Source organism: Cydia pomonella, chromosome 5 (assembly GCF_033807575.1).
Source record: "Cydia pomonella isolate Wapato2018A chromosome 5, ilCydPomo1, whole genome shotgun sequence".
NCBI classification, from domain to species: Eukaryota; Metazoa; Arthropoda; class Insecta; order Lepidoptera; family Tortricidae; genus Cydia; species Cydia pomonella.
The window spans coordinates 10,598,211-10,625,779 of record NC_084707.1 but is presented as its reverse complement, the minus strand read 5'-3'; the positions used below and the strand labels follow the sequence as shown (position 1 = coordinate 10,625,779).

General features: G+C 37.2%; 3 protein-coding genes across 3 annotated transcripts in view; 1 reads left to right on the top strand and 2 right to left on the bottom strand.

Annotated features, from left to right (window-relative positions):
• The first annotated feature begins 350 nt into the window (after positions 1–350).
• LOC133518268 (golgin subfamily A member 2-like) lies at positions 351–14,664 on the top strand. The gene is made up of 4 exons (XM_061851915.1): positions 351–605; positions 7,860–8,846; positions 9,089–9,331; positions 13,659–14,664. The coding sequence occupies exons 1-4, from the start codon at positions 564–566 to the stop codon at positions 14,511–14,513; spliced, it is 2,127 nt and encodes a 708-aa protein (XP_061707899.1). The 5' UTR covers positions 351–563; the 3' UTR covers positions 14,514–14,664.
• A 1,688-nt stretch (positions 14,665–16,352) lies between these two features.
• Positions 16,353–27,569, bottom strand: part of LOC133518287 (plasmanylethanolamine desaturase 1) — a 78,047-nt gene continuing 66,830 nt past the window's right edge. The window contains exon 6 of the transcript XR_009799456.1: positions 16,353–22,976. The gene's annotated coding sequence lies outside the window, so the exon portion shown is untranslated. The remainder of the gene's footprint in view (positions 22,977–27,569) is intronic.
• Positions 16,353–27,569, bottom strand: part of LOC133518278 (phosphatidylserine synthase) — a 32,852-nt gene continuing 21,635 nt past the window's right edge. The window contains exon 7 of the mRNA XM_061851945.1: positions 16,353–26,047. The gene's annotated coding sequence lies outside the window, so the exon portion shown is untranslated. The remainder of the gene's footprint in view (positions 26,048–27,569) is intronic.

Below are 27,569 nucleotides of genomic sequence, written 5' to 3'. Positions count from 1 at the left end.
ATATTAGTCCACTAAAAGAACTATCCACTATATAACATACCACTTAAATGTGGACTCGATGCTAATCTGATTTCGAGTACAAAATTTGTAGACAGGAGCCTATGTTTCAACGCTCCCCATTTTATCGATATCAATAAGAATCGCAAGCGTGTAGCGTACTACACTATTTTAATCGGTTATGTTGGTATTATGGTTCCTTGACAGTTCTTTGTCGTAAATTTTGGTAATGATTTGCGAAACAAACTGATTCCACTCGCTGGTATGGAAGTCCCGTCTCTTAAAACGTAGAGATTATATTCTCTTTGGTCCTGTCTCTTAAAACGTAGTGATTATATGCTCTTTTCTGATTGACAGAAATAGTAAACGTAACAACATTACTTAAATAGTATGAGTAATTATCTTCGTGAAATTAAATTTATCCTAAAAAGGAATCTAAGATTTAAATGATAAAAGTTACGAGAAAAAGTATCTAGCAATAGTGGATTAAATATGTTTAATAAAAAATAAAAGTTTATGATAATTCTCAGGCGTGAACTTACCGATCTAACTGAGCAATCTTAAAAATGGACGCAAGAGCGGCTAAACTGGCTTTAGCTCGCAAAAAGGTATTTTGCAATAATGTTATAATTTAAACACTATATTACACACGCATATCTGATACTACACATGCTAACCATATCAAAAGACAGTAGCGATATTTACCGAGTCATTTAGGTATGAAAACTATTACAACTCGTTATGTTAAGATTATGGTTAATATTTCTTATCGTCCTATGAGATAAAAATATCTGTGAGAATTAGCTTGCCAGATGCATCAACTTATACCACAATCTTTTGTTTTTAAGGTAAATTATTGTCGTTACAACTGTGTAAACAACCGCCAGTGTAGCAACAACCGCCAGGGTAGCACTAGTTATTTGAGAATACCATGTAAATTAAGAACTAAACAAATTTTTGTAGTTTATTAATTTAGGGTATCAGTTTTTGGCAGGGACCGGCCCGCTATCCCTTATAAGGGGTTTTGTAAGGGTTTTGCATAAGGCTTAACTCACCATACCCTTTGCCCGGCGAAACCCTTTCATTTTGCTTTTAAAGCCCTTATATTAAAGCTAACCCTTTTGAGGTATCGGTATCCTAATACCCTTACAAAACCCTTATCATCCGCTCACCAATACCTTGCATATCGCTTATAAGGGTTAGCCTTATAAAGGGCTTCCCTTTCAGCATATAAGCGTGCTAATTTAAATCATCTACCTTGTTCATAAAGCACACATTACTGTAAATCCAATAGTAAGCGATCGTTGTTGGCGGCGGTGTTCTTTGATGTTCGCGCGCTTCCGAATGATCGAAGCCGCTGTAGATTAAATACGGTTCAATTTTCAATGGCAAAGAGTTGTGATTGTCTGTTGCTTTGCGCGGATCGAGCGCATCGTCACGGCGCTATTTTCTTCAGTCTTAGACACGTGCCAATGTTATCATTAGCTCCCGTTGCAAATAATATACTTACTCGCAAGGCTCCGAAACCGGTTAAATTTACAAACCATTATCATGTACTTGGCGCGAAACCTTAAAATTTCAGTTTGGTTCGAAAAACCGTTATTTTTAAACCGGTTATTTAGAGAACATTTTCATAAAGTTATTGTCAGATTAACCGGTTAAGAACAATAAAATCCAGTTTATTCCATGCGCGGTGTCTTTGTTTACGGGCCGATCTCTAGTTTCGTACCGATTTATTGTTTTTTTCGTAGAACGTTTTTTGTCCTCTAAAGTTATTTGTGTTTATTTTGATATTTATGTATTTATTCATTATGTGCTTATAAATATGTATTTATTCATTATATATGTATTGTTTTTTTAATACTATGGCGGCGACAAACACACAAACGGTCCGCCTAATGTTAAGCAGCCACGTAGCCTATGGACGCCTGCAACTCCAGAGGTGCTAGCTCTTGAACTGTGTAATGAAATATACTAGTACTACTATTACTTTTAAGGAACATGTAAGGAATGTAATGAAGGCATAGGCGGAAATGTAAAACCGAGGGAAGGTAATAAATCATGTATGAAAGGGAATGAAATTAGATTATATGTAAATGAACTTTATTGGATAGAAATTAAATGGATGATATTTTAAAATATGGAACCATACACTACTTGAATTAAACCAAGACACAAACAAGGGAGTATATCGACGTTTGTAAATACGAGGTGTAACAAAAACAGTGGGGATCCGTTCGACCAAGTTCTAATTCTCAGATCAGAAGCTCCGGGTTTTCGGCCTCGATTTTTACGATACTTCGGCATTGATTTTTGTCCGAGAATTGCTTCATTGAAGTTCAGCCTTTGACCTAGTGGCTTTGGCAGTGGTAGCTGACTTTTCGTTTATTATTTAAGCTTTATTCAATTATTCTCTCAAATATAAAATATATTTGTGTCCAATATTTGCCATTAAGATCTAAACTACCTATGTATCTATCTATTATTATTATTTTACATAAAAACCCATTTTCTAATAAGATATTTATCTTTTCTTTCAAACTGAAAATATTGGAAGGAATGGGCAGAAATGGATTGGAATGGAATGAAGTTTCAAAGATTTTTTTTCCATCATCTATCTAGCTAGAAGGCAATCAAGTGAAACGAATAAAGATATACCTACCCAATATATACTACATGTGATTTATTTGCATTAGATAGTATCATATCACTATATTACTACCTTTTTTTTAATACCACGACGGTGGCAAACAAGCATGCGGCCCGCCTGATGGTAAGCAGTCACCGTAGCCTATGGACGCATGCAACACCAGCGGTATTAGATGCGCGTTGCCGGCCCTTTAAAAACCTGTACACTCCTTTTTGAAGAGCCCCATACTATAGCCCCTCGGGAAAACCTCAGCAGGAAGCTCATTTCACAGCCGAAGCGTTCGCGGCAGGAAATTCCTCTTAAACCGCATAGTACGCGACCAATTAGGTTCTAGGGTGTCAGTGTCATATCTTTAGAGGATATGATGGTGTAAATCAAATGCCCATATATATGCAAAATTAATTTAATGAAAAAAGGTGTTACTTGTACAGAGCTCGTATTTGAAGTGAGCGATGACAATTAAAATTGTTCCATGCACTGTAAACGCCTGCCGATTCTTTTACGCAAAGTTTATAACACACACTTAGCACTCCATTTTTAACATAGGCTTTCAAAGCCTGTACAGTGAGGATGAACACCCTGCGAGCGAGCGGTGCGGTGATAGAAAGCGGCCATTGGTAGAACACACACAAGGATGCAAAGTCTCTCCTTAGACTTAAAGGTTCAGTACCGCCTCTGAGTTTGGGATCGTCGACGATTCGTACGTACAGCGCGCCTTTGGACTGAGTCGAATGGTCCAAGCTAGCATGCAGGTACTCCTGCCCAAAGGTGACAGCAATACTCCATATGGGGACTGAAATTTATATAGCAGCAGTTGTAAAGTATCGTCTCGCTTTATTGAGCACACCGAGTTTTTTGGATGCCAGCGCAGCCATTCCTTCCCACACCACACCACAGTAAATGGGGTTTTCTTAGCGGTAAACGTGCAAACTTGTGTCTTGGTGGGGTTAAATCGGACTAGATTGTCCCAACCCCACACCGAAACTCTGGATAGAGTGCTTTCAATGTCCGACACAAGCTTTTCACGACTCTCCAGCACCACAGAACGAGGGATTATGTTGGCACGGCCTGTGTAATAGGCATCCCCTACTGTCGTCTGCATTGCATAGCAATGAATGTCGTCGTTAGACAACATATGTCATTGATGTGCAGCAAAAACAGCGTTGGGGATAGCACAGAACCTTGCGGAACGCCAGCGTTAATGTCCATGCTATCGGAGCAGCTTCCGTCTACTACGGCTCGTATGCGTCTGCCGGAAAAAAAAGCTAGCGATCCATTTGCATAGTCCCTGCAGCAGTCCATAAGATGGTAACTTCGATAGGAGACCCCTACGCCAGACCCTATCGAACGCATTCGCTATATCTAGGCTAACTGCGAATGCCTCACCTTGACTCTCAATGGCCTAAGCTCAGCGGTGTGTGAGATACAATAGAAGATCACCAGTCGAGCGACCGTGACGGAAACCATACTGGCGGTCGCTGATCAGGTCGTGTTCTTCTAGGTATCTCAGCAGCTTTGCGTTAATTATACGCACCATGACCTTTGAGAGAAGAAAGGTAATAGCGATAGGCCTGAATCTCGATGGGTCCGATCTGTCGCCCTTTTTAAGCACAGGGTGCATAAGGGCCGTCTTCCACGAAGATGGAACATGCCGTTTCTTGCTAGAGATTGTGAAAAGGCGCGCCATCACGGGACACAACTCAGGAGCACATTGCTTAAGCACAATCGCTGGTATGCCGTCTGGCCCGCTCGAATTATGAGCGTCGGCGATAGCAACTCCCGCCGAATATCCCTCTGCGTGAATGAGATCTCTGGCATGGAATATACGCACCGTGGGATGGTGGGCGGCACGGCGCAACCGTCGTCGGTTAGGGTCGAGCTTGAGGCAAAAATAGTAGCAAACCAAGAAGATTGGCTTTCTCCTTTGCACTGTGGGCCAGATGACCATCAGCTTTTCGCAGTGGTGGTAAGGACGACTTACAAAAATTTCCCTCGGCAGCTTTGGCAAGCGACCAGAACGCGCGACTCCCAGTGGGGTAGCTCGCTAGTTTCTCACCAATTCATGACCAATTCTGTCGACGAAATCGTATTTAGCCCTGGCAATGGCCCTCTTATGACCATATATCTATGAGTACTTAACCGTGACAAAGTGGATTTCCGATGAAGAAAAATTTATTTTGCCGTACTTAAACCATGAGCGCGAAACCTTCTTCATTGACGTTTTACAGATACTTAGGCTCTCAGCATACGGAGCGTAAGCGTAAGAAACGCGTAAGCGTATCGTAATACGCGCGTAGAACGAGAGCGCTGCGAGCGCGAACAACTTCAAACAAGTCTTTTCTGTCGTCATTATGACAGACGTAGCGTAATATGGGCGCAAAAAACAAAACTTCAGCCTTATCAAACAATAAAAAATCTTCTTCATCTGACGAGAAAGTAAGATCGTTGATACATCCGGCGAAGACATCTGACGCCAGCGACACCATGATTTTAGCTAGATTCCACTTATTAAACGATTACGCTTACGCGTCTCGTACTCGTAACGTTTTTACGATACGTTTACGCGACGCTTACGCTCCGTGTGCTGAGGATCTAAGGCGGTGAAAAAGAAAATACCTATTCTTAAACAATTGTGCGTTTAGACTTGGTATAAGTCACAATTTTTGAAGAGACCCTAATTTCAGAAGTGACCCTAATTGTTATTATTGTTGTTTACGCCGTTGCTACTACCTATTAGAAATATGCAGTCAAGGGTGAGTCGGACTTACTTGTGTACTATTCTGTTAAACTTTAGAGAAAAGTCATATTTAATTAAATATATATGACTTGTAGACCTTATTTTATTTTAATCAGTTCACACTTGTCAGCCAGTAGGTACAATTAAGTTTAAAAAGTCGCCTAGTTTCGTAAGTGCAATCGGACTCATCACTCAGCTAATACGATGCACGGCAACGGCTACTATACTAGTAATTGTAGTTGTACTAGTATATAGTAGATGGTAAGCGAACAAAATTATTTAAAAAACCCTTCCCTAGGAACGTATTTTCTTTCCTTTTCATACACTAGCATAGATATATACTAATTCAGCCTCTTTCACGCAACGCTCAACTACGACATTACTAAAGGGAAAGCTTTATAAAAAGCGCTTAATGATAAGGGTAACCCTTATTAAGGGATTGCAAGGCATATAGGATAGCAGTAAGCAATTGCAAAGGGCTAGCTTTATTTTTTGCTAAGTTTTTCGGTAAGGGCTAGTCAAATATATGGGCTTGCAGTTCAAACTGGACAGTCTTTCAATGTGTTAGCCATGTTTATGGGACGCCCATTGAAAGGCTTTTATCGCGGAAAGGGTTGTCGGGGCCCTGGTTTTTGGTTTAGTTGAATGAGAATATTCATATCTTTTTTAAAAACTGTAACATTATATTTTCACTATTACGAGCCCCAATGCAGAAGAGTTAGTCAAGTCATAGATTATTAAGTATATGAATCTTATATCAACTCGTTTTATTTCTAGAAAGGCATTAGCAGCAAACGATTTCTACAATATTATACTCCATAAATACAATGTTGCTTTTATACTATTGCACAATAAATACAATGTAAGAAAAAAAATTCTAGGTATATTCATTCATGTATGGTTTCACAAAACAGTTTGGCAGGTTCTTAATTGATGCAAAATAGTTTGTACATGCCTAGCGTTAAGCCTCTTTAATGTTATTACTCAAATAAATAAAAATGATTCAAATAAATTTGCAACCCATTGTCATTTAATATGTCAAAGGGTACAAATATAAGTACATACTCCAAGTATTTTTTCATTATTATAAGTAATTTAGAGCAACATGGGCCACGGAAAACCAGTAACAGAAGAAGTCAGGAAAATTAAAATTTCCAGTAGTGAGAGTGGAAAATCTACCAACCAAATCGCCAGAGATTTATTACTGTCCGGTCAATCATCCAGCATCGCAAAAAACACGGCACAATTTCGTGTTTGAAGAAGTCTGGTCGACCGCATATGACGAGTGCAGCTGAAAACCGAGTTTTAAAGAAAATTATCAAACAAAACCGCCGTGCTCGTGCAGGGGAACTTACTGTAAAATGGCGTGATATGATCCAGAAAGACGTGTCAGTGGTTACCTGCAAAAGGGTTCTCAAAAGAATGGGATATGGTTTTTACACGGCCAAGGAAAAACCTTTACTAATGGAGTTACAGAAAAAGAAGAGGCTGAAATTCGCTCGCGAGCACTCTAACTGGACTACTGAGCAATGGCGTCAAATAATATGGAGTGATGAATCAAAATTCGAAGTAACTGTCGGCGACGAACGAAAAAAAATCGTTCGAAATAAAGACGAAGCATTCATCAAGGACTGCATTAAGAGAAAAGTTAAGTTTCCTGGGTCTGTGATGATATGGCACAAGGGGTAGGCCGCCTGCATTTTGTAGAAGGGACTGTTAATGCAGTGAAATACCAGGACATTTTGAAAACCAGTTTAATTCCATCTATTCCAAGCTTGAAATATGAAAATGTCTACACTTTTCAACAAGATGGGGCATCTTGCCATACTGCGAAGACCATGAAGACTTGGCTCGAGTCTAAAGGAATCCCCACTATGGAGTGGCCGTTGAATTGTCCAGATTTGTCACCCATTGAAAGTTGAAACATTGTGGTGGAAAATGAAAAAAAATTACGCAAGTTTCCATCGAGGTCAAAAAGTGATTTAAAAGAGAAAATCGTTGCTGTCTGGGAGTCTACAACCCCAGAAGAGTGCGAAGAGTTGGTAGCGACGATGCCATTGAGGATCAAGGCTGTTCTTAAGAGTTAAGGTGAGACAACTAAGTGGTAGGCGAACTATTTTGCGTACTCAAGATCGATAGCCGAACTATGCGTTGTAGTTGATAGAAGAATTGTATTTTTTTATTGCAATACATGAATATTTTTTGTTGTATTATATAAGAAATAAAGTTGATTAATTTTACAACACTTTTTTTTTAAATTCTTACTAGATTTGACTTTGAAAAAAAGTTACTTTCAATTTTAAATAGTAGCCGAACTCTTCTGCATTGGGGCTCGTAAGTGTTAAATTGTTTTAGTAGTTTTAAGATTTTATGTTCAAATGTACCAATGTGATATTTGTGATGTTAAATAAAACTTTTCTATGTCTATGTAAGTACTATTAAGGTAAAGTAATACTCTTTTGTTTATTTTTACAGTTAAAAGATCATCAAGACAAGAAAGTAGTCCTTAAAGAAGGAAATGTCAATCAAGAAGAAGCACAATGTAACAAGGAACTACTGTCCTATAGTATGCCTGATACACTTACAGTTATAAATCCTAAGGTTGTAGATAATGAAAAGCAAACAATAAATCAGGTATATCAAAATGAAAATGATACATTGGAGGCTGTAAATGTAACGGGCCCACAGGTAAATGTAACAGAACTTCTTGTGTCAAGTAAAAGAGATCTGGAATTAAAAGTGAATGAGCTGCAATTGAAGTTATTTCAGACAGAGACTGAGTATGCTGCGGCTGTTGCCAGTCATAACTTATCAAAACAACATATTAACAATTTAGAAAAAAATCTGAAGAACTTAAATGACAAATATGTGGCAGCAACTGAAGATATTTTGTTAAAAGACAGACTTATTGAAAACCTCTATGCAGAAAAAAAATCATTAACTGATATTAATAACAACATGCAAGACCAACTGGAGTTTACAAAAACTATTCTTACAGCTAAAGAAACTGAAAATGATTCGCTCAACAGTCAACTTTGTAAACTTCAAAATCAACTGGATGCTACACAATTGCATTTACAGCAAATAACAAATGGTTCAACTGATTGTGTTACACCTAAAGGTGAAAAAGAAGATGCTCAAGTAAATGTGGCATTGCAACAGAAAATTTTGAACCTTGAACAACAGCTAAAGAGTTTGCAGAAAGAAAGAGACCAAATAAGTTCACACTATGAACATTATGTTAATGATTTAAATTCTCAGCTAAAAGCAGTTCTAGCAAAGAATGAAGAATTATTAAAAGAAGTTCAAGACTTGACCAACCGGGAAACAGGTCTTGTTGAGCAAATTGGTGATATGGAAATTCGGTTACAAAACTACTATATACTTAAAGAAGCTGTGGACAATAAAGCAAGGACTAATATTGATATAGATGAATTACAGCAAAGTTACAGAAATACCATGGTAATAAAGTCAGACCATGCTATGTTGGTAGTGATTTTAACAGCTCAGCCTGTGCAAGTGTTAAGTAAACCTCATAATTTCATAGAAGTTTGTCGTTCAAAGAACACTTGCACTGTCTAGGCTGTCTAAATCGGTGCCAACTTGGTCTGACTAAAATATTGTTTTTATCAATTTGTTGGTGCGCAATCTAATAAAGTTCTTATATTATTACACCTTTAATATACACTTTGAATTTTTTTTAGGAAATGTTAAATGATCTAAACAAAAAGTATGAAGAGCTTCAGAAATGTTATTCAGAGAGTGAAGCTAAAGTCAAGGAGTTAAGCCAAGTGAGAGAGTCCCAATCATGTACCCATGATGAAATAAGCATCACAAAATTGACAGCAGATATAACCAGTGATAAAATTGCTGCACAAAGGGCTACTGAGCAGAATAGAAAATTGAAAACAAGTGTTCAAGATCTTGAGGAAGCTTTTATAAAACTGGTAAGTATGAGGTTGGAAATAATTTATCTATGGGCGGGGAACTAAATAAGTCTATAGTATATACTATAAATAAAACAAGTTTAAAGCAATTTGTGAAATGATCAAACATTGCAATTGGATTTCTTTTGTGTTCTTGATATTCTGATACTGACACTAATAGCCTAATGTGGTTAGTTAAAAAGATTAATTACTTTCTGCATAAAATCAATCTTTAAAATACTTCGCATAATGGCTTTATGATTATTTTGATTGAGTAGAAAATCAAATGTTTAAAAACCTTCTGTCAATCACCATTTCACTAAAACTAACCATATTTCAGTTAAATTTTTTGTAATTAATAGATCGAAAAATTGACAATTACTATTATGACAAGTTGATAAGGCTAAGTCACCTATTTCGCATAGTAGCCTATTAAAAAATAAGAGAAAATCTAGGGTTTTCCAGTTCCGGAAAATCATATGTATCATATTTGATACAATGCCAATCCCTCGACAACTTAGTTACCTACTTTTTAGAAAAAAATGTCATGTTTAATTGAAATGAAACATGTAATGCAACAAAAATCATTATTTATTGCTTATAAGCAGATGACTATTACACCTGTAGAAATAAATTATATCTAAGAATACCTGATCACATGGTGGAAAATGATATCCCACAGACATTTAAAAAACACCTCAACAAAAAGTTGTGAATATTATATATTATAGCTTTTTCTTCCACGTTCTTTCTTTTCGTTTATATTGTTCATATGGATCCCTCTCTGGGTGGAGGCCTCCTCCAGCTTTTTCCAACTTTCTCTATCTTTTCCTGTCTCCATCCATTGCTTACCGGCTATTTGAGTAATGTCTCCAAACCAGCGTTTCTTCGGCCTGTGGGGGGATGGGGGGGGGGGGGGGGGGGCGTTTTCCATGTGGTCCCTTCCATTTTGTGGTTTGTATGGTCCATCTTCTATCTGTCATGCGGGCTACATGGCCAGCCCAGTTCCATTTAAGCTTGAGAGCATGGGTGAGAGCTGATTTTTGCGTGTCTTATTTTGTATATTTTCCGCAGCCCCGTCATGCTTCTCTCCATAGCTCTCTGCATAGTTCTTATTTTCTCCTTAACTTTGCTGGTGTAAACCCATGTGAGCAATAGACTAGACATGGCAGGAGACGGGTGTCACTCACCACTTGACAAAAACTTGTGTAAGAAAGGAAAACTAAACATAATTAAGAATATTTTTTGCCATAAAGATAATTTTCTGCGCTACGGTCCACGCTACTGCCCATTCCCACTAGTTACCACCAACTTGTTACCAGTGGTAACTACTGGGATTTTTTTCCCACCTTTTACCACTTGTAACTACTGGGAAAAACAAATCCCACTAGTTACTACCAACTCGGTTTGGTACTGGTAAAAGGTGAGAATTATTTTCCCAGTAGTGACCACCAAAATGTTGTTAGAGTTCAATACTAATAAAACAGTAGAAATAGTATAGTGTTTCAGTAACCTGCCATCAGTAAGTGATCAAAAATATTTAATATTTAAACCGGTGCAAGTGCAAATAATAAATACGAATATTATACGACATTATTACACAAATTGACTAAGTCCCACAGTAAGCTCAATAAGGCTTGTTTTGAGGGTACTTAGACAACGATATATATAATATATAAATATTTATAAATACTTAAATACATAGAAAACACCCATGTCTCAGGAACAAATATCCATGCTCACCACACGAATAAATGCCCTTACCAGGATTTGAACCCGGGACCATCAGCTTCGTAGGCAGGGTCACTACCCACTAGGCCAAACCGGTCGTCAATAAATATTTAGAGAGAAATTAACGTTTGGATGAAATTATAATTTAAATAAGAATTTATTCCTCCAAAAGAATATTACAATTCACTTACATAGAGAAATACAAGCAATCATAATATACATTATCTACATAGAGCACGAATAGCATAAAATATATTCTAAAACACCTATTTATTTTTGTAAGAAAAAAGTGGGTAGGTACGTAGTGTAAATCGGCAACTGGTAAGCAGTACAGTGATATTGTCATCGGAGCGCGCTGTCGAGCAGACCAGCGTAACGTAACCGACTCATCGATAAAGAGAGGGCGCCAGAGATACGCGTTTATACTGGTTGGCCTGAGCGGTCAACACATCTGCCGAGCTCGCCCAGCAGTTGGCGATAAGAGTCCTACAACTTGTATGGGATGGGGTTATATTACGTGTTAACTTTTAATTGCTACGGCTTCCTATTCTACTCGCCGATAGCAATTCAATCAATGTTGTTTGTTAAAATTTTATTTATTTATTGTTACGTACCTATAATAAATATTTTATGTTGTTTAATTTGGAATTATTACATCATATTAATATTAGCTTACTTATATGTTTTTAGGGTTCCGTAGACAAATGGCAAAAAACGGAACCCTTATAGATTCGTCATGTCCGTCTGTCTGTCCGATTATGTCACCGCCACTTTTTTCCGAAACTATAAGGGCTATACTGTTCAACAAACTTGGTAAGTAGATGTATTCTATGAACCGTATAAGATTTTTACACAGACAGAAAAAAACAATAAATTTTGGGGGTTCCCCATACTTAGAACTGAAACTCGAAAAATCTTTTTTCATTAAACCCATACGTGTGGGGTATCTATGGATAGGTCTTTAAAAATTATATTAAGGTTTCTAATATCATTTTTTTCTAAACTGAATAGTTTGCGCGAGAGACACTTCCAAAGTGGTAAAATGTGTGCCCCCTCCCCCCGTAACATCTAAAATAACAGAATGAAAAATCTAATAAAAATATATGATATACATTGCCATGCAAACTTCCACCGAAAATTGGTTTGAACGAGATCTAGTAAGTAGTTTTTTTTAATAAGGAGACCGGTAACCCAATTCGGATCAGCTATGAACCCTGTAAAGGGTGAGAGTCAGAATGGCGGGTGTACCTAAATAAAATCAAATGAAAAGCATACCATATTTTTGTACCTAATTTGTACTATTTAGTACCTCCTTTAAAATAAATTGTACCTCACGGTACATAAAGTTATCATCAAAAAACAGGTCACCCGCCATCCTGACAGTCAGAATGGCGGGTGTACTTTATTACGCTATGTTCCCGTGGTTATTGATAAAATCTATAAATGCCAAATTTTTGTACCTTTTTTGTACCTTCACATTCAATTATAATATGAGCCATTTTATTTGTGGTTTCCAAGTTATACTCATTTTATATTTTGCTTGCTATTACAATTTTGCAGGCGTTATAATTTTTCACGTTATCGATCTCATTTTTAAGAAAAAACGCTAAGGTACAATTATTTTAATTACGCCAGGATTTAGTACTTTTAATGTTTCATATGTTAAGTTCAAATAACTCAGAAAATCATGTCTTATAAAAGAGCAGGCGCAATTTCAAAGAAATCTTCCTAAGAAAAATCATGCACGTAAATGTTTTGTTTTTCATTGATTGTTGGCGGCGATGAATCAAATAAAAGCCGCAAATTTTGCGTGTTTGTCGGAATATTTTTGTGATGAGTTTTATACTTCTTAAATGGGGGATATCGATGATGTCCTTACTTTGCTGAAAAATGCAAAGTACCAGTAGAGCAACTCATTTCATAAAGTCAATTTACATGTCAAAATAAAATTACTACTAAATTAAAGTTTAAACTAACTTAAAATTACAATAAAAATTAAAACAAAGCCTATTTACATTTAAAATTGAGATCGGAAATTAAAAGCAGGATCAAAATATACATAAAAAAAACCCGATCCGAATTATCCCAAGTAAAAATAGTCATAACCAAATTTGTAGGGAACTTTATGGTAAAAATTTTGTCCGTAGTAATCATAATGCTATTCGTAAAGATATTCGAAATATGAGCAAAAAACTGAAAAAAGGTTACTTCAACCCCCCCTACACCCTCAGCACAACCCCCACCCTCGAGGACTTTTAGTATGTTTATCTGGAGACCAAAAGGTATAAGTATATCAATTTTCAAAACTACACGAATTATTTCCCCTGATTTTCCCAAATTAGGCTTAATTTTCTTGAGCTACTAGTAATTTTCTTCCGGTTGGTGTGGTGAGATTTTTTGTGCTTTACTCGGGGGCAAATTTTGTTTCACCCTCGTGCCTTGAAACCCTCGCATCGCTCAAGACTCCATTTTTCGAAAATCTTTCGTTTGATGGGGTCAATATTAGCAGGAGCGGTTAAATAACAACTTTCCCCCCTTGTAAAACAAATAAACTATTTCATCCCGTTAACAGAGTGAAGGTTGACCTTACTTGGGATCTTAAATCTTAATCTTTCAGAGTCAAGACAAGTTGGAACTGGTTGAAAAATTAACAGCAGAAAAGTATTTGAACAGGGAGCTGACTATTAAATTGTCTGAGTTTGAAGAAAAGGCAAAAGATATGCATATTAAATTAATGGCCAAAGATGAAGAAATGATAAGGCTACAAACAAGGTGCCGAGAATTGGAGAATCATCTTGAGCAGCTTCCCAGTGACGAGAATGTCATTGAACCCAGCGAAGTAACAGAACATGAACACATTCACGAAGCAAAGGGAACATGCAACCATGACCACTACCACCATCACCATCATAATAATAATGTTGAACAAGAGGAGAATAAATATGAAGTTGAAGAAGCAGTGGAAGGTGCTACTAAGGCTTCATCAGAAACATCAAATGATTCAAACATTCCAAAAGAACATGCCATGTTGAAACTTCAAGAAAGATTTCTCAAAATAATGGCTGAAGTGGCGGACCTATCAGACGAAAAACACAGACTCGAACATATAATATTGCAGTTGCAGAATGAAACTGACACAATTTGCGAGTATGTTGCACTGTATCAACAACAACGGAGCTTACTGAAAAAGAGAGATGAAGAAAGAAGTGCTCAGGTGAAAATATTCCAAGCTGAGTGTGATCGCCTGAGAAAGCAGTTAGAAGAGCTGGGAGCTATACTTATGCGTTTTGCTGGAGATGCCCAACTGTCTTCATACTTCCAAGATGAAGCTAAACAAGCTGATATGGCCAAGGTGATGGATTTGCTCACCAATTTGAAGCATAATACACTAATCGACCCAAAAAAGATAAGTTTAGACCTGAGTAATTTCCATCCTTGTAGTTGTTGCTCCGGTCAACTTATAGAAGTGTGATTTTATTTTATTACATGATATGTCTATTATACTATAAGTCTATAATATAACACGATATATTCTATTTTGCTTCGTATAGCAATAAATTACATTTATACAATACATATTGTTGAAAATAACCATGTGTAATGACTTAAATCAATTACAAAGCCTCGGCACTTTTATTTGTGTGACCAAAAAGTGTAACCTTGCTTTCACTACAATGGAAATGCCACCATAGTCTGGCAAGCCAATTTTGTCAGTAGAAAAACACGACAAATTAGGCTGGGCTCGTAAGGAAGGGTTGTAATTTGTTTTAATTGGTTTGCCAGACTATAGTTAAACTTCTCCAAGTATTTATAAAACGCACTGTGCGCGCTGTGCTGATAACAGACCCGTTTTCGGGCCCGAGAAAGAATATTTTTCCATTTCACCAAATACCAGCACATCGTTTATAATCAGGGGTCGTACAAAAAGTGCGGATGACGTCAAACTACTTATAGGATGATTTCAAATAGTATTTTTGATTTTCATAAACAATTATCACTTATCATTTATCAACCTCTTTATTGAACGATATCGCCACTTGAAATGAGTAAGTACGTTTTTGACTGACACATTGTCAATCAGATGAACAATAAATTGACTTCGTTATTGTTTAGCTATTGTATCTTCACGATTATATTTAGCTAAAATTTATATTTACTAGTGTATAAGAAAACGCTCTAAAATGTCATCTTTACTCGAATATTGTGGCAATTTTCCGTTTTTGGAGGTACGTGACAAACACGTATACTGCTCTTGCTGTAATCAAGATATACCAACGAAGGTAAGCAATATTAAAAGACATTTGGAGACAACCAAACATGTCGGAAACGTAGAAAAAAAAGGGCAAAGTGAATTTAATATGAACCTTACAAATTTTATGATAGCAGCAAACATAACATCAAATTATTTATTTTTATTTTTACTAATCTTACCTACTGTTCCCACTTTTGACTATTAAACCTATTTATCTGAGGATCCCACAGGCTTGTTCAAACTAGGTAATTTCAAATAATTATACCTTATGGTAACAAGTTTCGTGAAATTTATTTTATTCACTACATCACCCTACCCCCTGTATTATTAATTCCATGGATTTATTTACGATTATTTTGTTACTTCATTAATACTACTTTGTTACTACATGTCACACGGAAGTTTAAATACAAACTCAAACATCATCCTGTGTGCAAGATTACGTCATTTTTACGTCATCCGCACTTTTTGTTCGACCCCTGTTTATAATATTTGAAATGTAAAAAAATGGTTCTGTGCAAAAATATCAATCATTGAACATTTTTGGCAATTAGAGACAAAGTATTTTTTATACTTATTCCAAAAATTGTTAACGATGTGCTGATTTTCCGTGAAACAGAAAACGATTATCAGGCTCGAAATCGGTGAATGTAATTGGCGCTTTAGCGTAATCAAAGTGCGTACAGGGTGGTATTTGGGGTGCCGCGTCATTGTAGCGCCTAGGGTATCTTTGCGGAGGGACGGATCGACGTCTTCCACGCGATCATCAGGAAGCGACGTAGCTCGCTGTTCAGACGGTGGCGCGCCCCAGCTCGAATACCATCCCGTGTACGCTGGCCTACCGCCCCGACCGGCGGGACTCACCGTGGCTGAAGCACTGGGTACAGCTACATGCCCCATTATGTAAGAATTTGTATTAATGTCATGTCATACTAACCCTAGATTTAAGTATTAGTATGTTACTAACACGATATGGACCTTGTTCGAAATAAATGATTTTTGATTTGATTTGAAAGTAGGTTTGAATGAGGAGTAGAGGCGAAAAAAAAAACAAGAAAATAATTCCACATATTGTGTATTCTGCTTCCGTCTTGTAACAATACGAGAAACAAAAACAATAAGCACAGCGCACCCTTTAAGTATCAAATTGTTTCAGTGGTTGCATAAAAAGTATAGTTACCTACGTTGCAATTACCTATTTGAAGTTTACAAAGTCATTCATTTCATTTTAGGGCGGTAGGTACAATTGTACAAGCAGAAACTCCTCTTCAAATATAAATGAATCGCTCCCATCTGTGGCTCTGTTGCAGTTGGGAAGGGAAACAAATGGGCATACGCCTTGTAAGGGCCTACGCTAGCTGATGCGGACGCCCGCCGCGTGCGCACGCACGCGGGTGCTATTTGTAGGTGAAATCCGCCGCACGCGTCCGCTTCGGTTAGCGTTGCTCATACTATTTTTCGTTAACCCGCTCGTCCGCTCCGTGCACCCGCGTCAGCTAGCGTAGGCCCTAAAGGCGTTATTTTAAGGCAATATGTTAAAATTATTAAAAGAACCTTTCCAGTACATATGGTGCTACTTTCCCGCACACGTTCGGAAATGAGCACTTTCCGATATGTCGAAACTTTAAAGACCTATGTACTGTAAAAAAACGTACGATACACGTGCGAATTTCCTATTTTCTGCACTTGTATCGTAATTAACTATTACAGTACATATGGTGCTACTGCGAAAATTAGCATATTACGTTACTGTGTCGAACATTTAAAGGGCCATATGTACTGTATGTGTATGTGTACTGTAAAGGCCATAAGTTTGTTGGAATAGTGCATTACGATACATGTGCGAATAGGTAATTCGCAACTCGTGTCGATTTAAAACACTCCCTTCGGTCGTGTTTGAATTTATCGCCACTCGTTTTGAATTTCCTATTTTTGGCACTTGTATCGTAATGCGTACTATTTCATGGACCATGATTCCAGGCTTCGGAGTATTTTTAGCACGGTAAGATTAAAGTGTGCTATGTAGTCGTTGTCAACTTTAAAATTAAAGTCATACTCATCCTCATTCATTTAATTCATAAAATAAATAATAACTATAAAAAAATACACCACCATCTTAATTGACGAATAACAAATAATATGCAGGTACTACAATACATCCATAGAACATGTAGCTAAAGGAATGAGTTCTTCATAATCTTCACGTGGTATGACGTGTACACGTTCATCATTCCAGTTGTAAAATGTGTAAATAATTGACACTTTCCATGTTCTTTGGAGTGAAACATGTTCTATGTTGGTTAAAAACCCACTTATGATTCGAAAAAGACCTTTCTACATCGACTGAAGGTAAAGTTGCATGTTTTAGAAGTTCCTCAAATAGTTGTGAGCTTGCCATCATTCGTATTTCATTAATATCTGGCTTCCTTTCAAGAACTTTTTCTAATTTATCTTTAATTGTCTCAGTAGTGTAATGTCGCCTATTATTTGAAACGCTTGCTTTATTGGAATACTAGTACACTGTAATTTTAAAACAATAACTTAATAATTGCCTTTAATAAAACTATGCTAGTTTGGCATGTTCATATCCAGCAATGCGGTTTGAGCGTTTGCTATTACGATGGCTTCTTTTCTTGGATATTGATTATATTTTTATAATGTAACATTTAATTACATATATGTAAACAGTATAACATATACCTATAATGGTCGTTATAAATATTCATATAACATATACGAATATTTTAAAACGATCCGAACGCATTTAATAAATGAGGATGAGTATGTCTTTCATTTTAATTTTAACAACGACTCCATAGCTCACTTTAGTCTTACCATGCTAAAAGTACTTCGAAGCCTGATGATTACCTTTTATACTTTGACCCACCCGCTATCTCCAGTTACCCGTGAACAAGGTGCATGTGAGTGCGTCGAAATATCGGGAGCTCAAAATAGTATTTTATGCAACAGTTAGGAGCGCTGGTGGCCTAGTGGTAAGAGCGTGCGACTTGCAATCCGGAGGTCGCGGGTTCAAACCCCGGCTCGTACCAATGAGTTTTTCGGAACTTATGTACGAAATATCATTTGATATTTGCCAGTCGCTTTTCGGTGAAGGAAAACATCGTGAGGAAACCGGACTAATCCCAACAAGGCCTAGTTTACCCTCTGGGCTGGAAGGTCAGATGGCAGTCGCTTTCGTAAAAACTAGTGCCTACGCCAAATCTTGGGATTAGTTGTCAAGCGGACCCCAGGCTCCCATGAGCCGAGGCAAAATGCCGGGACAACGCGAGGAAGAAGAAGTTGTATAAGAAGGGTCAAAAAAGGCGAGTGGCGTGAGTTACAATGTGAGCCGGAGCCGAAGGCGTAGGCGAACATTGTAAAGGAATACGCCACGAGCATTTTTTGACCTACTTATACAACGTTGCATACAATACTTTTCCTACGAGTCAACAAAAATAAATCTTAATTTTGGCAAACTAAGCAAAAGTATACAGCCAAGACGCGCGAGCACACCTTGTTACGCGCCCGGCCCGCCGCGGGCCGCGGCCGGCCGGTCGGCGACACCTTCTCGTAACTCATGAGGCCCTGGTACTTGCTAAATTAAATTTTTGGACAGTTTTTCCTCGATTTTGGCCACCGTAGCCTACGGAGACTAACAAGCAACGCTAAGCGGTCTTCGTAATCTATGGGTGTTGCTATATTACGGGTGTCACATGCGTGTTTCTGACTTATGAAGTGATTGTTTTTACTATGCAACCAAATGAATATTTTGTAAGTTGGCAGCAATGCTTAGTTTAAAACTGTATTCGTTTTGATTTTGTTAGGTTGGTAGCCATTAATCGCAGTAACGTTATAGCGATTAAAGCACAAGAGCTGTTATGAGGAATAGACAATATAGACTTTTCTTGAAACCTTTTATGTATGTTCTTATATTCGTGTTAATGAGTGCATAAATGACAGATAACAGTAGAGGAGTAGGAAAACAATATAAAAGGTAATCACGGTCCATATCCCGGTCGATTTAATTCTAGTGAACCTACGATACAAATTACAATCATTTTTACAAAGCAACCTCTTAAAAATGATGACTGAACATTGTCTAGGTGGTCGCTCTAGAACAGAGGAGGCCAACATGATTAGACCCAAGATCTCCTGTTTACTAACGAAACCCTGTGCGATCTACCAATTACATACTTCTTGAAACCTTAAGTGAAACTGGTCTACGTATTTATATTTTTTGCCTTGCCACGATCGACTGGACTAACAGTCGCGATCGACCGGTCGATCGCGATCGACCTGTTGGCCACCCCTGCACTAGAATGAACGGTCCTCACCAACAAATTTCGTGTTTTTAATATAGTAATGTTTTTCTTACTGTTGTTAGGTACGTTACCCTTGTCTAACTCACTACCTACTACTTTTGGGCACTAGAAGAGCATAACTATGCTTAAAAACGTTCAATTTTGCCTCTAAATACGGCAACACCTCACTAACCACTCACTGGTGGCCGTCAGTTTACTGGTTCTCATCGACCCGTGAGTAATGGGCCGCCATTTTACTGCTTTTCGACCCGACCATTCATTACGTGATTCACGTGTTAAATTCCACTTGAAGGGATAATGAAGGTCGAATTTCTATAAATATATGACGTTTATAATGACACTTTGTTCTGGTCAAGTCTAAAGTTCACTTAGCCGGACTCAACTACTCAGCCTCAGCCCTTCTGACTCTATTACCTCCGGATCGAAACTCGGACGCGTGAACCACGTTGCCAGCACAGCAAGAACGACTGCGTGAAATTAATAGAATTAGGTACCATTCCTGCGCGCCCCATAGTTTTTTTTCTTCATAATCTATGAACTAAGTCTGTTAGCATAAAGAGATCAAAATTATGGCTTATTTTATCCGAGATTGCTTAGTGGGAAATTTTAATAGATATAGTGGACGAAATATCATTGGCACAGATTGGTCATAAATGTTATAATAGTACTTTACGAACACAAAAGGACAAGAGAGGTGTGAAATGCTTTGCCGCACGTCCCACCCATATGAGAATAATTAGTTATAGTATTAGTTATGATACTTTGTTTCTGGGATAATATCTACACGTTAGGTAAACGAAAAATTACAGTACATATGGCGCTACTTTACCGCACTAGTGAGATAATTAGCACATTACGTAACTATGTCAAAAACTTAAAGGACCATATGTACTGTAAAATGTTGTACGATACATGTGCGAATAGGTAATTCGCAACTCGTGTCGATTTAAATAAATTTTATATTTATCGCCATTCGTTTCATATTTCCTATTTTTCGCACTGTACTATATTACTAGGATTCGGAGTATTTTTAGCATGGTAAGACTAAAGTGAGTCTAAATGGACTCGTTGTTAACATTAAAATGAAAGTCATACTCATACTTATCCTCATTAATTAAATTCGTCCGGATAGTTTTAAAATATTCTGACTACTTAGGTATATGTTATACTGTTTACATATATATAATTAAATTTTACATCATAAAAATATAATCAATATCCAAGAAAAGAAGCCATCGTAATGGCAAACGCTCAAACCGCATTGCTGGATATGAACATGCCAAACTAGCTTAGTTTTATCAAGTTATTGTTTTAAAATTAGTGTACTAGTATTCCAATAAAGCAAGCGTTTCAAATAATAGACGACATTACACAATTTTAACATGTTTTGGCCCTGAGACAATTAAAGATTAATTAGAAAAAGTTCTTGAAATGAACCCAGATATTCATGAAATACGAATGATGGCAAGTAGGGCTTGCAATTCGAATATTCGACCTGTTTTGATATTCGAATATTTTTTATTACTCAAAATACATCAATCATCCGCTATTCTTACCGTTTATGTGTTTTGCCGGGTATTTTTTACAGTGAACGGTAACGGTAGGTATCCAAATGCGAAGGAAATAATATTTTTATTGTTTTTCTCTCTCGATAGGTTTCGTGAAATTACAGCTAAACCTAACTCGATTTCAAATAAACTATTTTTACTAGGCTTCTTTCACTCATTATTTCCACGTATCGAAACCATCTCAACATACCTTTTTAAATTATTGTCACTACATCTTCGTTCAGTCCACACGTTTCCTTTATCACACTGTTCCTAATTCTATCTTGTAATCTCACACCACACACACTTCTCAACACTCTCATTTCCATTGCATCCACTTGGCTCTGATGCCTCTTCTGCCATACCCAACTTTTGCTACCATACATAAGTGTGGGCACCAATATATGCACATCCAACCGTGCTTTTTGTGACACCTTCTGGCTGCTCATAAAAGCGTCAAGTGCCCCATTCACACTATTTCCAGAAATTACTCTCCTTTCAATGTCGTTATCATGCTTACCGTCCCTAGTGAACAAGGTTCCCAGATAAACAAACTCTTTCACTTGTTCCACTCTTTCTTGACCTATCAAAATTTCACAGTTTGTCATATTTTCTTCCTTTCCAAATACCATTATTTTCGTCTTGCATACATTTCTTTTCATTCCTTTCCTTTCAATAGACCCATGCATTTTAGTTACCATCTCCTGCAACTCTTCACCCGATGACGCTAGCAATACAAGGTCATCAGCGTAAAGACGACATTTGACCCACTCATTCTCAGCCCACATTCATCATTTCTCAAATGATGCAATGCAAACTAGTCTCCATGAGTAGATTAAACAGCCCCGGTGACGCTACACATCCTTGCCTAACACTTTTTTCGATGCTAAATCACTCAACTGTCCGTGTCGGACTGAAATAGGTTCAAAATACAATGGAAAGGCTTTTTTATAGCCAACTGACTGACGAAAAGTAAATATTAAATTTAAATCGGAAAATAATCACCTACTCCAGTTTTTTTCTTACGTGTTTGGATGGTTATAGTTATAATAATATTAATTCACACAACGATACATTTATACTAAAAGTTTTATCTAGAAATATTGAATACGTCTAATTTTTGCGTTTCGACTCGTTTTTATTATCATAAATGTGGGCATCTCAGTAGGATGATAAAGTCTAGTCAATTAAGTGGATTTCTGCAAAATATCATTAGTTTTTGCAATATGTGCAAATAGTTTTTTGAATAAAATGATAATAAAACCGATTTCTCGTTCTTTTCTTATTTCTTTTATTTGAATTTTATTCGAATATTTCGTTAGAAAAAATCGAATATTCGAATACCTGAAACTTTCGAATATTTGCAATCCCTAATGGCAAGCTCACAACAATTTGAGGAACTTCTAAAATATGCTACTTTAACTTCAGTCGATGTAGAAAGGTCTTTTTCGAATCATAAGTGGATTTTTAACCAACATAGAACATGTTTCACTCCAAAGAACATGGAAAAAGTGTCACTTATTTACACATTTTACAACTGGAATGATGAATGTGTGCAACGTGAAGATTATGAAAAACTCATTCCTGTAGCTACGTGTTCTGTGGATATTGATTGTTCTGTGGAGTTATTGTAATACCTGCATATTATTTGTTATTCGTCAATTAAGATACTGGTGTATTTTTTATAGTTTTTATGAATTAAATTAATGAGGATGCGTATGAGTATGACTTTAATTTTGAAGTTAACAACGACTCCATAGCACACTTAAATCTTAACGTGCTAAAAATACTCCGAAGCCTGACTATGATAGTACCTACATATGGTGTGCTACTTTACCGCCCTAGTGCGGTAACTCGCACTGTACATGCGTATGTCGAAAATTTAAACAGCCATATGTACTGTAAAACGTTGTACAATACACGTGCGAAAAGGTAATTCGCAACTCGATGTTGCTTATGGGCGGCGATGACTGCTTCCCATCAGGCGGCTCGTCTGCTCGTTTGATGCCTATTACATAAAAAAAAACCTCGTGTTTTAATTTATCGCCGCTGCTGGTTGCGAATTCCCTGCTTTGCACTTGTATCGTAATGTACTATTTCGTATTTAGTTTGAAATGTAGGTATGTATATTATGTACATAAATCTTATTTGTTGTTGTTACTTATATGTTGGAACACTAGGAATTCTTAAAAATTAAAATGTAGAAAAGTAACTGAGATCGAGATTGTTTAGTTCAAGTGTACTTCGGCTGCTAATTGTTTTATTATCCTATTCATCGGTGCAAATAATGTTTCCTCGACCATACGCGGGTATGTAGAACCATGAATTGCCCCAAATTACGTAAATCCTCTAGGACATGTGTAATATTATTATAGATGCGACAAAGTACTGTTATTATTACCGTTATGTTTCCACACTAATTTGACGTTTATGGTATATTTAAACACTTTGAAGATTCATGGTACAGTCGGACTAAGCTAAAGAGCTTGTTATACGGGTTATACCTTCTTGGATTTATTAACACACGCCACACGTTACGTCAACGTCCACACTGAGTACAGTTTAGCTTGGTCCGACTGTCCCATAAATCTTCCACAGACAGCAGTGTCATCTAAAGAGTAAGGCTTATGTCTGCGATAGGTACCTGTGATAAACGGTATCTACACGTTTATCACAGGTATTGCAGAAACTTCTAGTGCTGAAAGATTACGTTTCACAAACTGGTTCGAAACGTGCTAGCTGCGCTCTGTCGCTTACAATGTATCTACCTATGTACCTAATAATGACAATAGAATAGAATATAGACATTTAACAACAAAAAGAATAAGTAAACTGCCCTTAAATATTAGGGATAGGTACTAACTAATCAGGCCCGTCGAGAAGTCCTTTCTCGGAAGTCATTATGGAAGATCAAACTAGATTAAAAGTACAAACGAGACGCATGTTAAACACAAATTTACTCCAAAATCGGATTCCAGCCACGGGCCTGTGACCAACAATTATATTTACGTGTTATTAGACACCTATATTATGATACAATTTGCAGTTTTCAGGCAAAATGCACTAGATTATACCTATTGCCTGATAGCGTCATAAAAGTACCTACACATACCTCATGGCCCAAATACCAAGCGAATCTCATGTCAACATACCAATTGCCACACAGGCTGGCGCGACGTATCCAGCGAGACCACCCGTGCGACCTTTGGCTTGTAAGTATGTTATCAGTGTCAGTTATCCTTTAGCCCGGTGCAGTCCTTCGTTCAAACACTCAACAGTTATATTATTTGCAACATACGAGCGATGTAAAAATGAATCAAGCTGCCAGGTTCAAAACTTAGGTGCGTTCAACTAAGTTTTGAAACTGGACTTACAGCATACGAGCGGTCTCAGTGGGTACCATTTAGTGTGGCATTGGGATATAGCGTAATATTATAACTCTAACAAGAGAAGCATTCCTAGATGACGGTAAGCTCTATACAAAATATAGGTAGGTAAGTGAGCCGAGTCTGCAGTCACGTTTAGAGATTGCTAATCCCCGTCATTAGCAGTCTTTCCCGTTCACAGAAAAATGATGGTCCGGACATTTGGGAGGCGTTCGCGGAGCCGAAGCGACACATACAATCCCTTTTAAGACTTGAAATGTAATAACTCATATGGCCCACCCACCGCCGCAAAAACACCGAGCGGGTGCTGCCCTTGCCTCTGTCATAAGGCACACGCAGAGGCAGCACCCGCCACGACAGAGTGTAAACTATAGGGTTGATAGAGATAGAATAAAAAATGTACGAGTACTAGGCTATTGGGTGAAAGCGACGCGCGACGGACTAAATACTGGGCTATGGCATTTAAAAAACCGGACGCCTGGTCGACGGCAGCAAAAAGCGACATCTAAGATTAGCAGTATTTATTATTACTCGTCTAAAGCCAGATATGTTTTATAACGTAGGTATGCTGCTGTATCGCTCTCAAATGAACACCGGCCTTTACATATAATAAATATAACACAGTATACTTACACTCTCACTAATCACAACACATAAAGTAACCATAATGAGCAACTAGCAGTGATTTGGTATTGTTTTCAGATAATCTACCTAGTTATCTATAAATTTATATACAGCTTTTAAGCCAACAATTACTATGTAAATAGATTTAAGAGTATGTACCTATGGATAAGGATTAGAAACATTTTTAGATTTTAGACCTTCCACTAACATCGTAATATGTGATGTTTATTTTCGTAAGGGAAGGAGGTAGGCTCGACTTACGGGAACAGTAACGGAATATAGAGGGTATATTTTATGGTACCGTTTTCTCAAATTCTACTGCATAATACCATAACCCATGAATACAGGGTGTAAATTTACTACGCAACTTTTACTATGGGAACAACCCCGAAATCGCGAAAAAACATTGACTCTCCCATACAAAATATCAGCATGAGCCAGCCAAAATATCCCATAGTAGAAGTTGCTCATTATGACCTATATATTCAACCCGTAAATTATTGCAGCTGACTAAATTAACACCCTATATGAGTCGTGCAGTCTGTATTGAGCTTGCATAATATGCCCTCAGCTCAAAAACGCTGTAAGTATATCAGGTACTAACTATCTGCAATAATTTTAATGTTACGCCGATATTTCACGCAATCCGGTGGCAAAGACCAAAACGATCATAGTCCTATGAAAATAAAGACAATTCAAAAAATCAGCATACATCAGACTTGGGTAGTCACAGCTAAATTGTTCCGTTCTCCGGACGCATTTTTACTTAGAATAAATAATATATCTATTATTTGCTACTTAATCATAATTAATATCTAATTAATTCGATATAATGTTCTTTTCATATAGTAAACACTTCGGGTAGTGTAGCAATCCTGAAACAATAACAAGTACCTAAGTAATAGTACTTATACCGTATTATTATTTAATCAAAACCTGTGAGCTTTCCATACAACCATTTTCGGTCGCAGTTACGACACGTGTCGACACATTTTGGGTCGACACGACACCGTTTTTCCGGTCACAATTCTGGTCGCAGTGTGGTCGCCGTTACCATTACCACACAGTTACCAGAAATGGGGGAAGAGTCGACGCAGACACATTTAGTCGTACAGTGTGGTTGCCGTGTGTGAACAATGTTACCATACCAGTTTGCTACTAGTTATAGGGAGCGTGCATGAACTGTAGGAGGCAGCACAGGAGCCGTCAGATTTTTGGCGCGAGACGTAAATATGTGATGTTTATTGGTCCGATCACCGATGTAGCCGCTGTTAGATGTAGATTAGAATATGTACAACTGGAATTTACTCTAACCATTAGGTTAGGTTATCTATAAAATACTACTCAATTTGACGTATTTATTTAGAAACAAAATTATACCCTATGAACTGTGGTATTTGTGGATAGATACGATACGACCTTCAAACTTTAAAGAAAACAGCGTACTCCCATCTAAAAGGCCGGTATGACATATTGGAATCCTTCTTGGGTCAGAGGATTAGGGCCGGCGTAGCTTTATTTGACGTTCATGAGCTAATCTAATATGCCTATCTTTATCTTATTAGAATCAGGTAATTCGTCTGCTCTTTTGCCTGAAATTTGGTATAGAAATAGGACAGTTTTTATGTTGGAAATCAATAATGAATTCTCTGATAATTTATGTCAGCATTTGCTAAAATTTAATTATTGTCATTAGATTTTATGCAGGCGCTATAGTTGTATACAAAATCAATATGTATGGTATGGTATGGTTGGTATTTTATAGTATGGCACGGTATGATTAGTATTGAATGGTACGGTATGGAATGGGATGGTAACGTATGCGGAATGAAATCTGGACAAAATTTAAAGTCGTATTTAATAAAATCATGGTTATTTTTTTATAAATTTTCATGTTTTTTATTAATGTATTTAAATGCAAGAAAAATTTTACTCCAATGCGAGATTTTTAACGGCACTTGTGGTATTTCAAAGTCATCTGCGTCGAAAACACAAATGTTGGCACTTTTTTATTTACAATTTTATCCGGGGCCACGGCAGTGCAGCCGCCAAGACGAGCAAAGCGAAGCGCTTCGTCGTTTTTTTGAGCCCTCATAACTTGGGTTTAGATTAGGGAAATCGGTTGTAACCGAAACCGAAATATTCGGTTATAACCGATTATTCTGGCCTAATCACATAACCGGTTAGTGTAATTTTGTAATAACCGAATTCCGTTATTTTCGGGTATTTTTTCTATGAATAATATTTTGGCATTAACTTATAATGTCGATACTGTTTCAATATTATTAAGTTTCTGGGTGCCGATTATAACCCTTGCATTCATTTGAAGAATAATATGGCTTAATAAAATAGTTTCAGTACAGTACGAAAATTTTGTGTATTTACAAGATAAGTAAA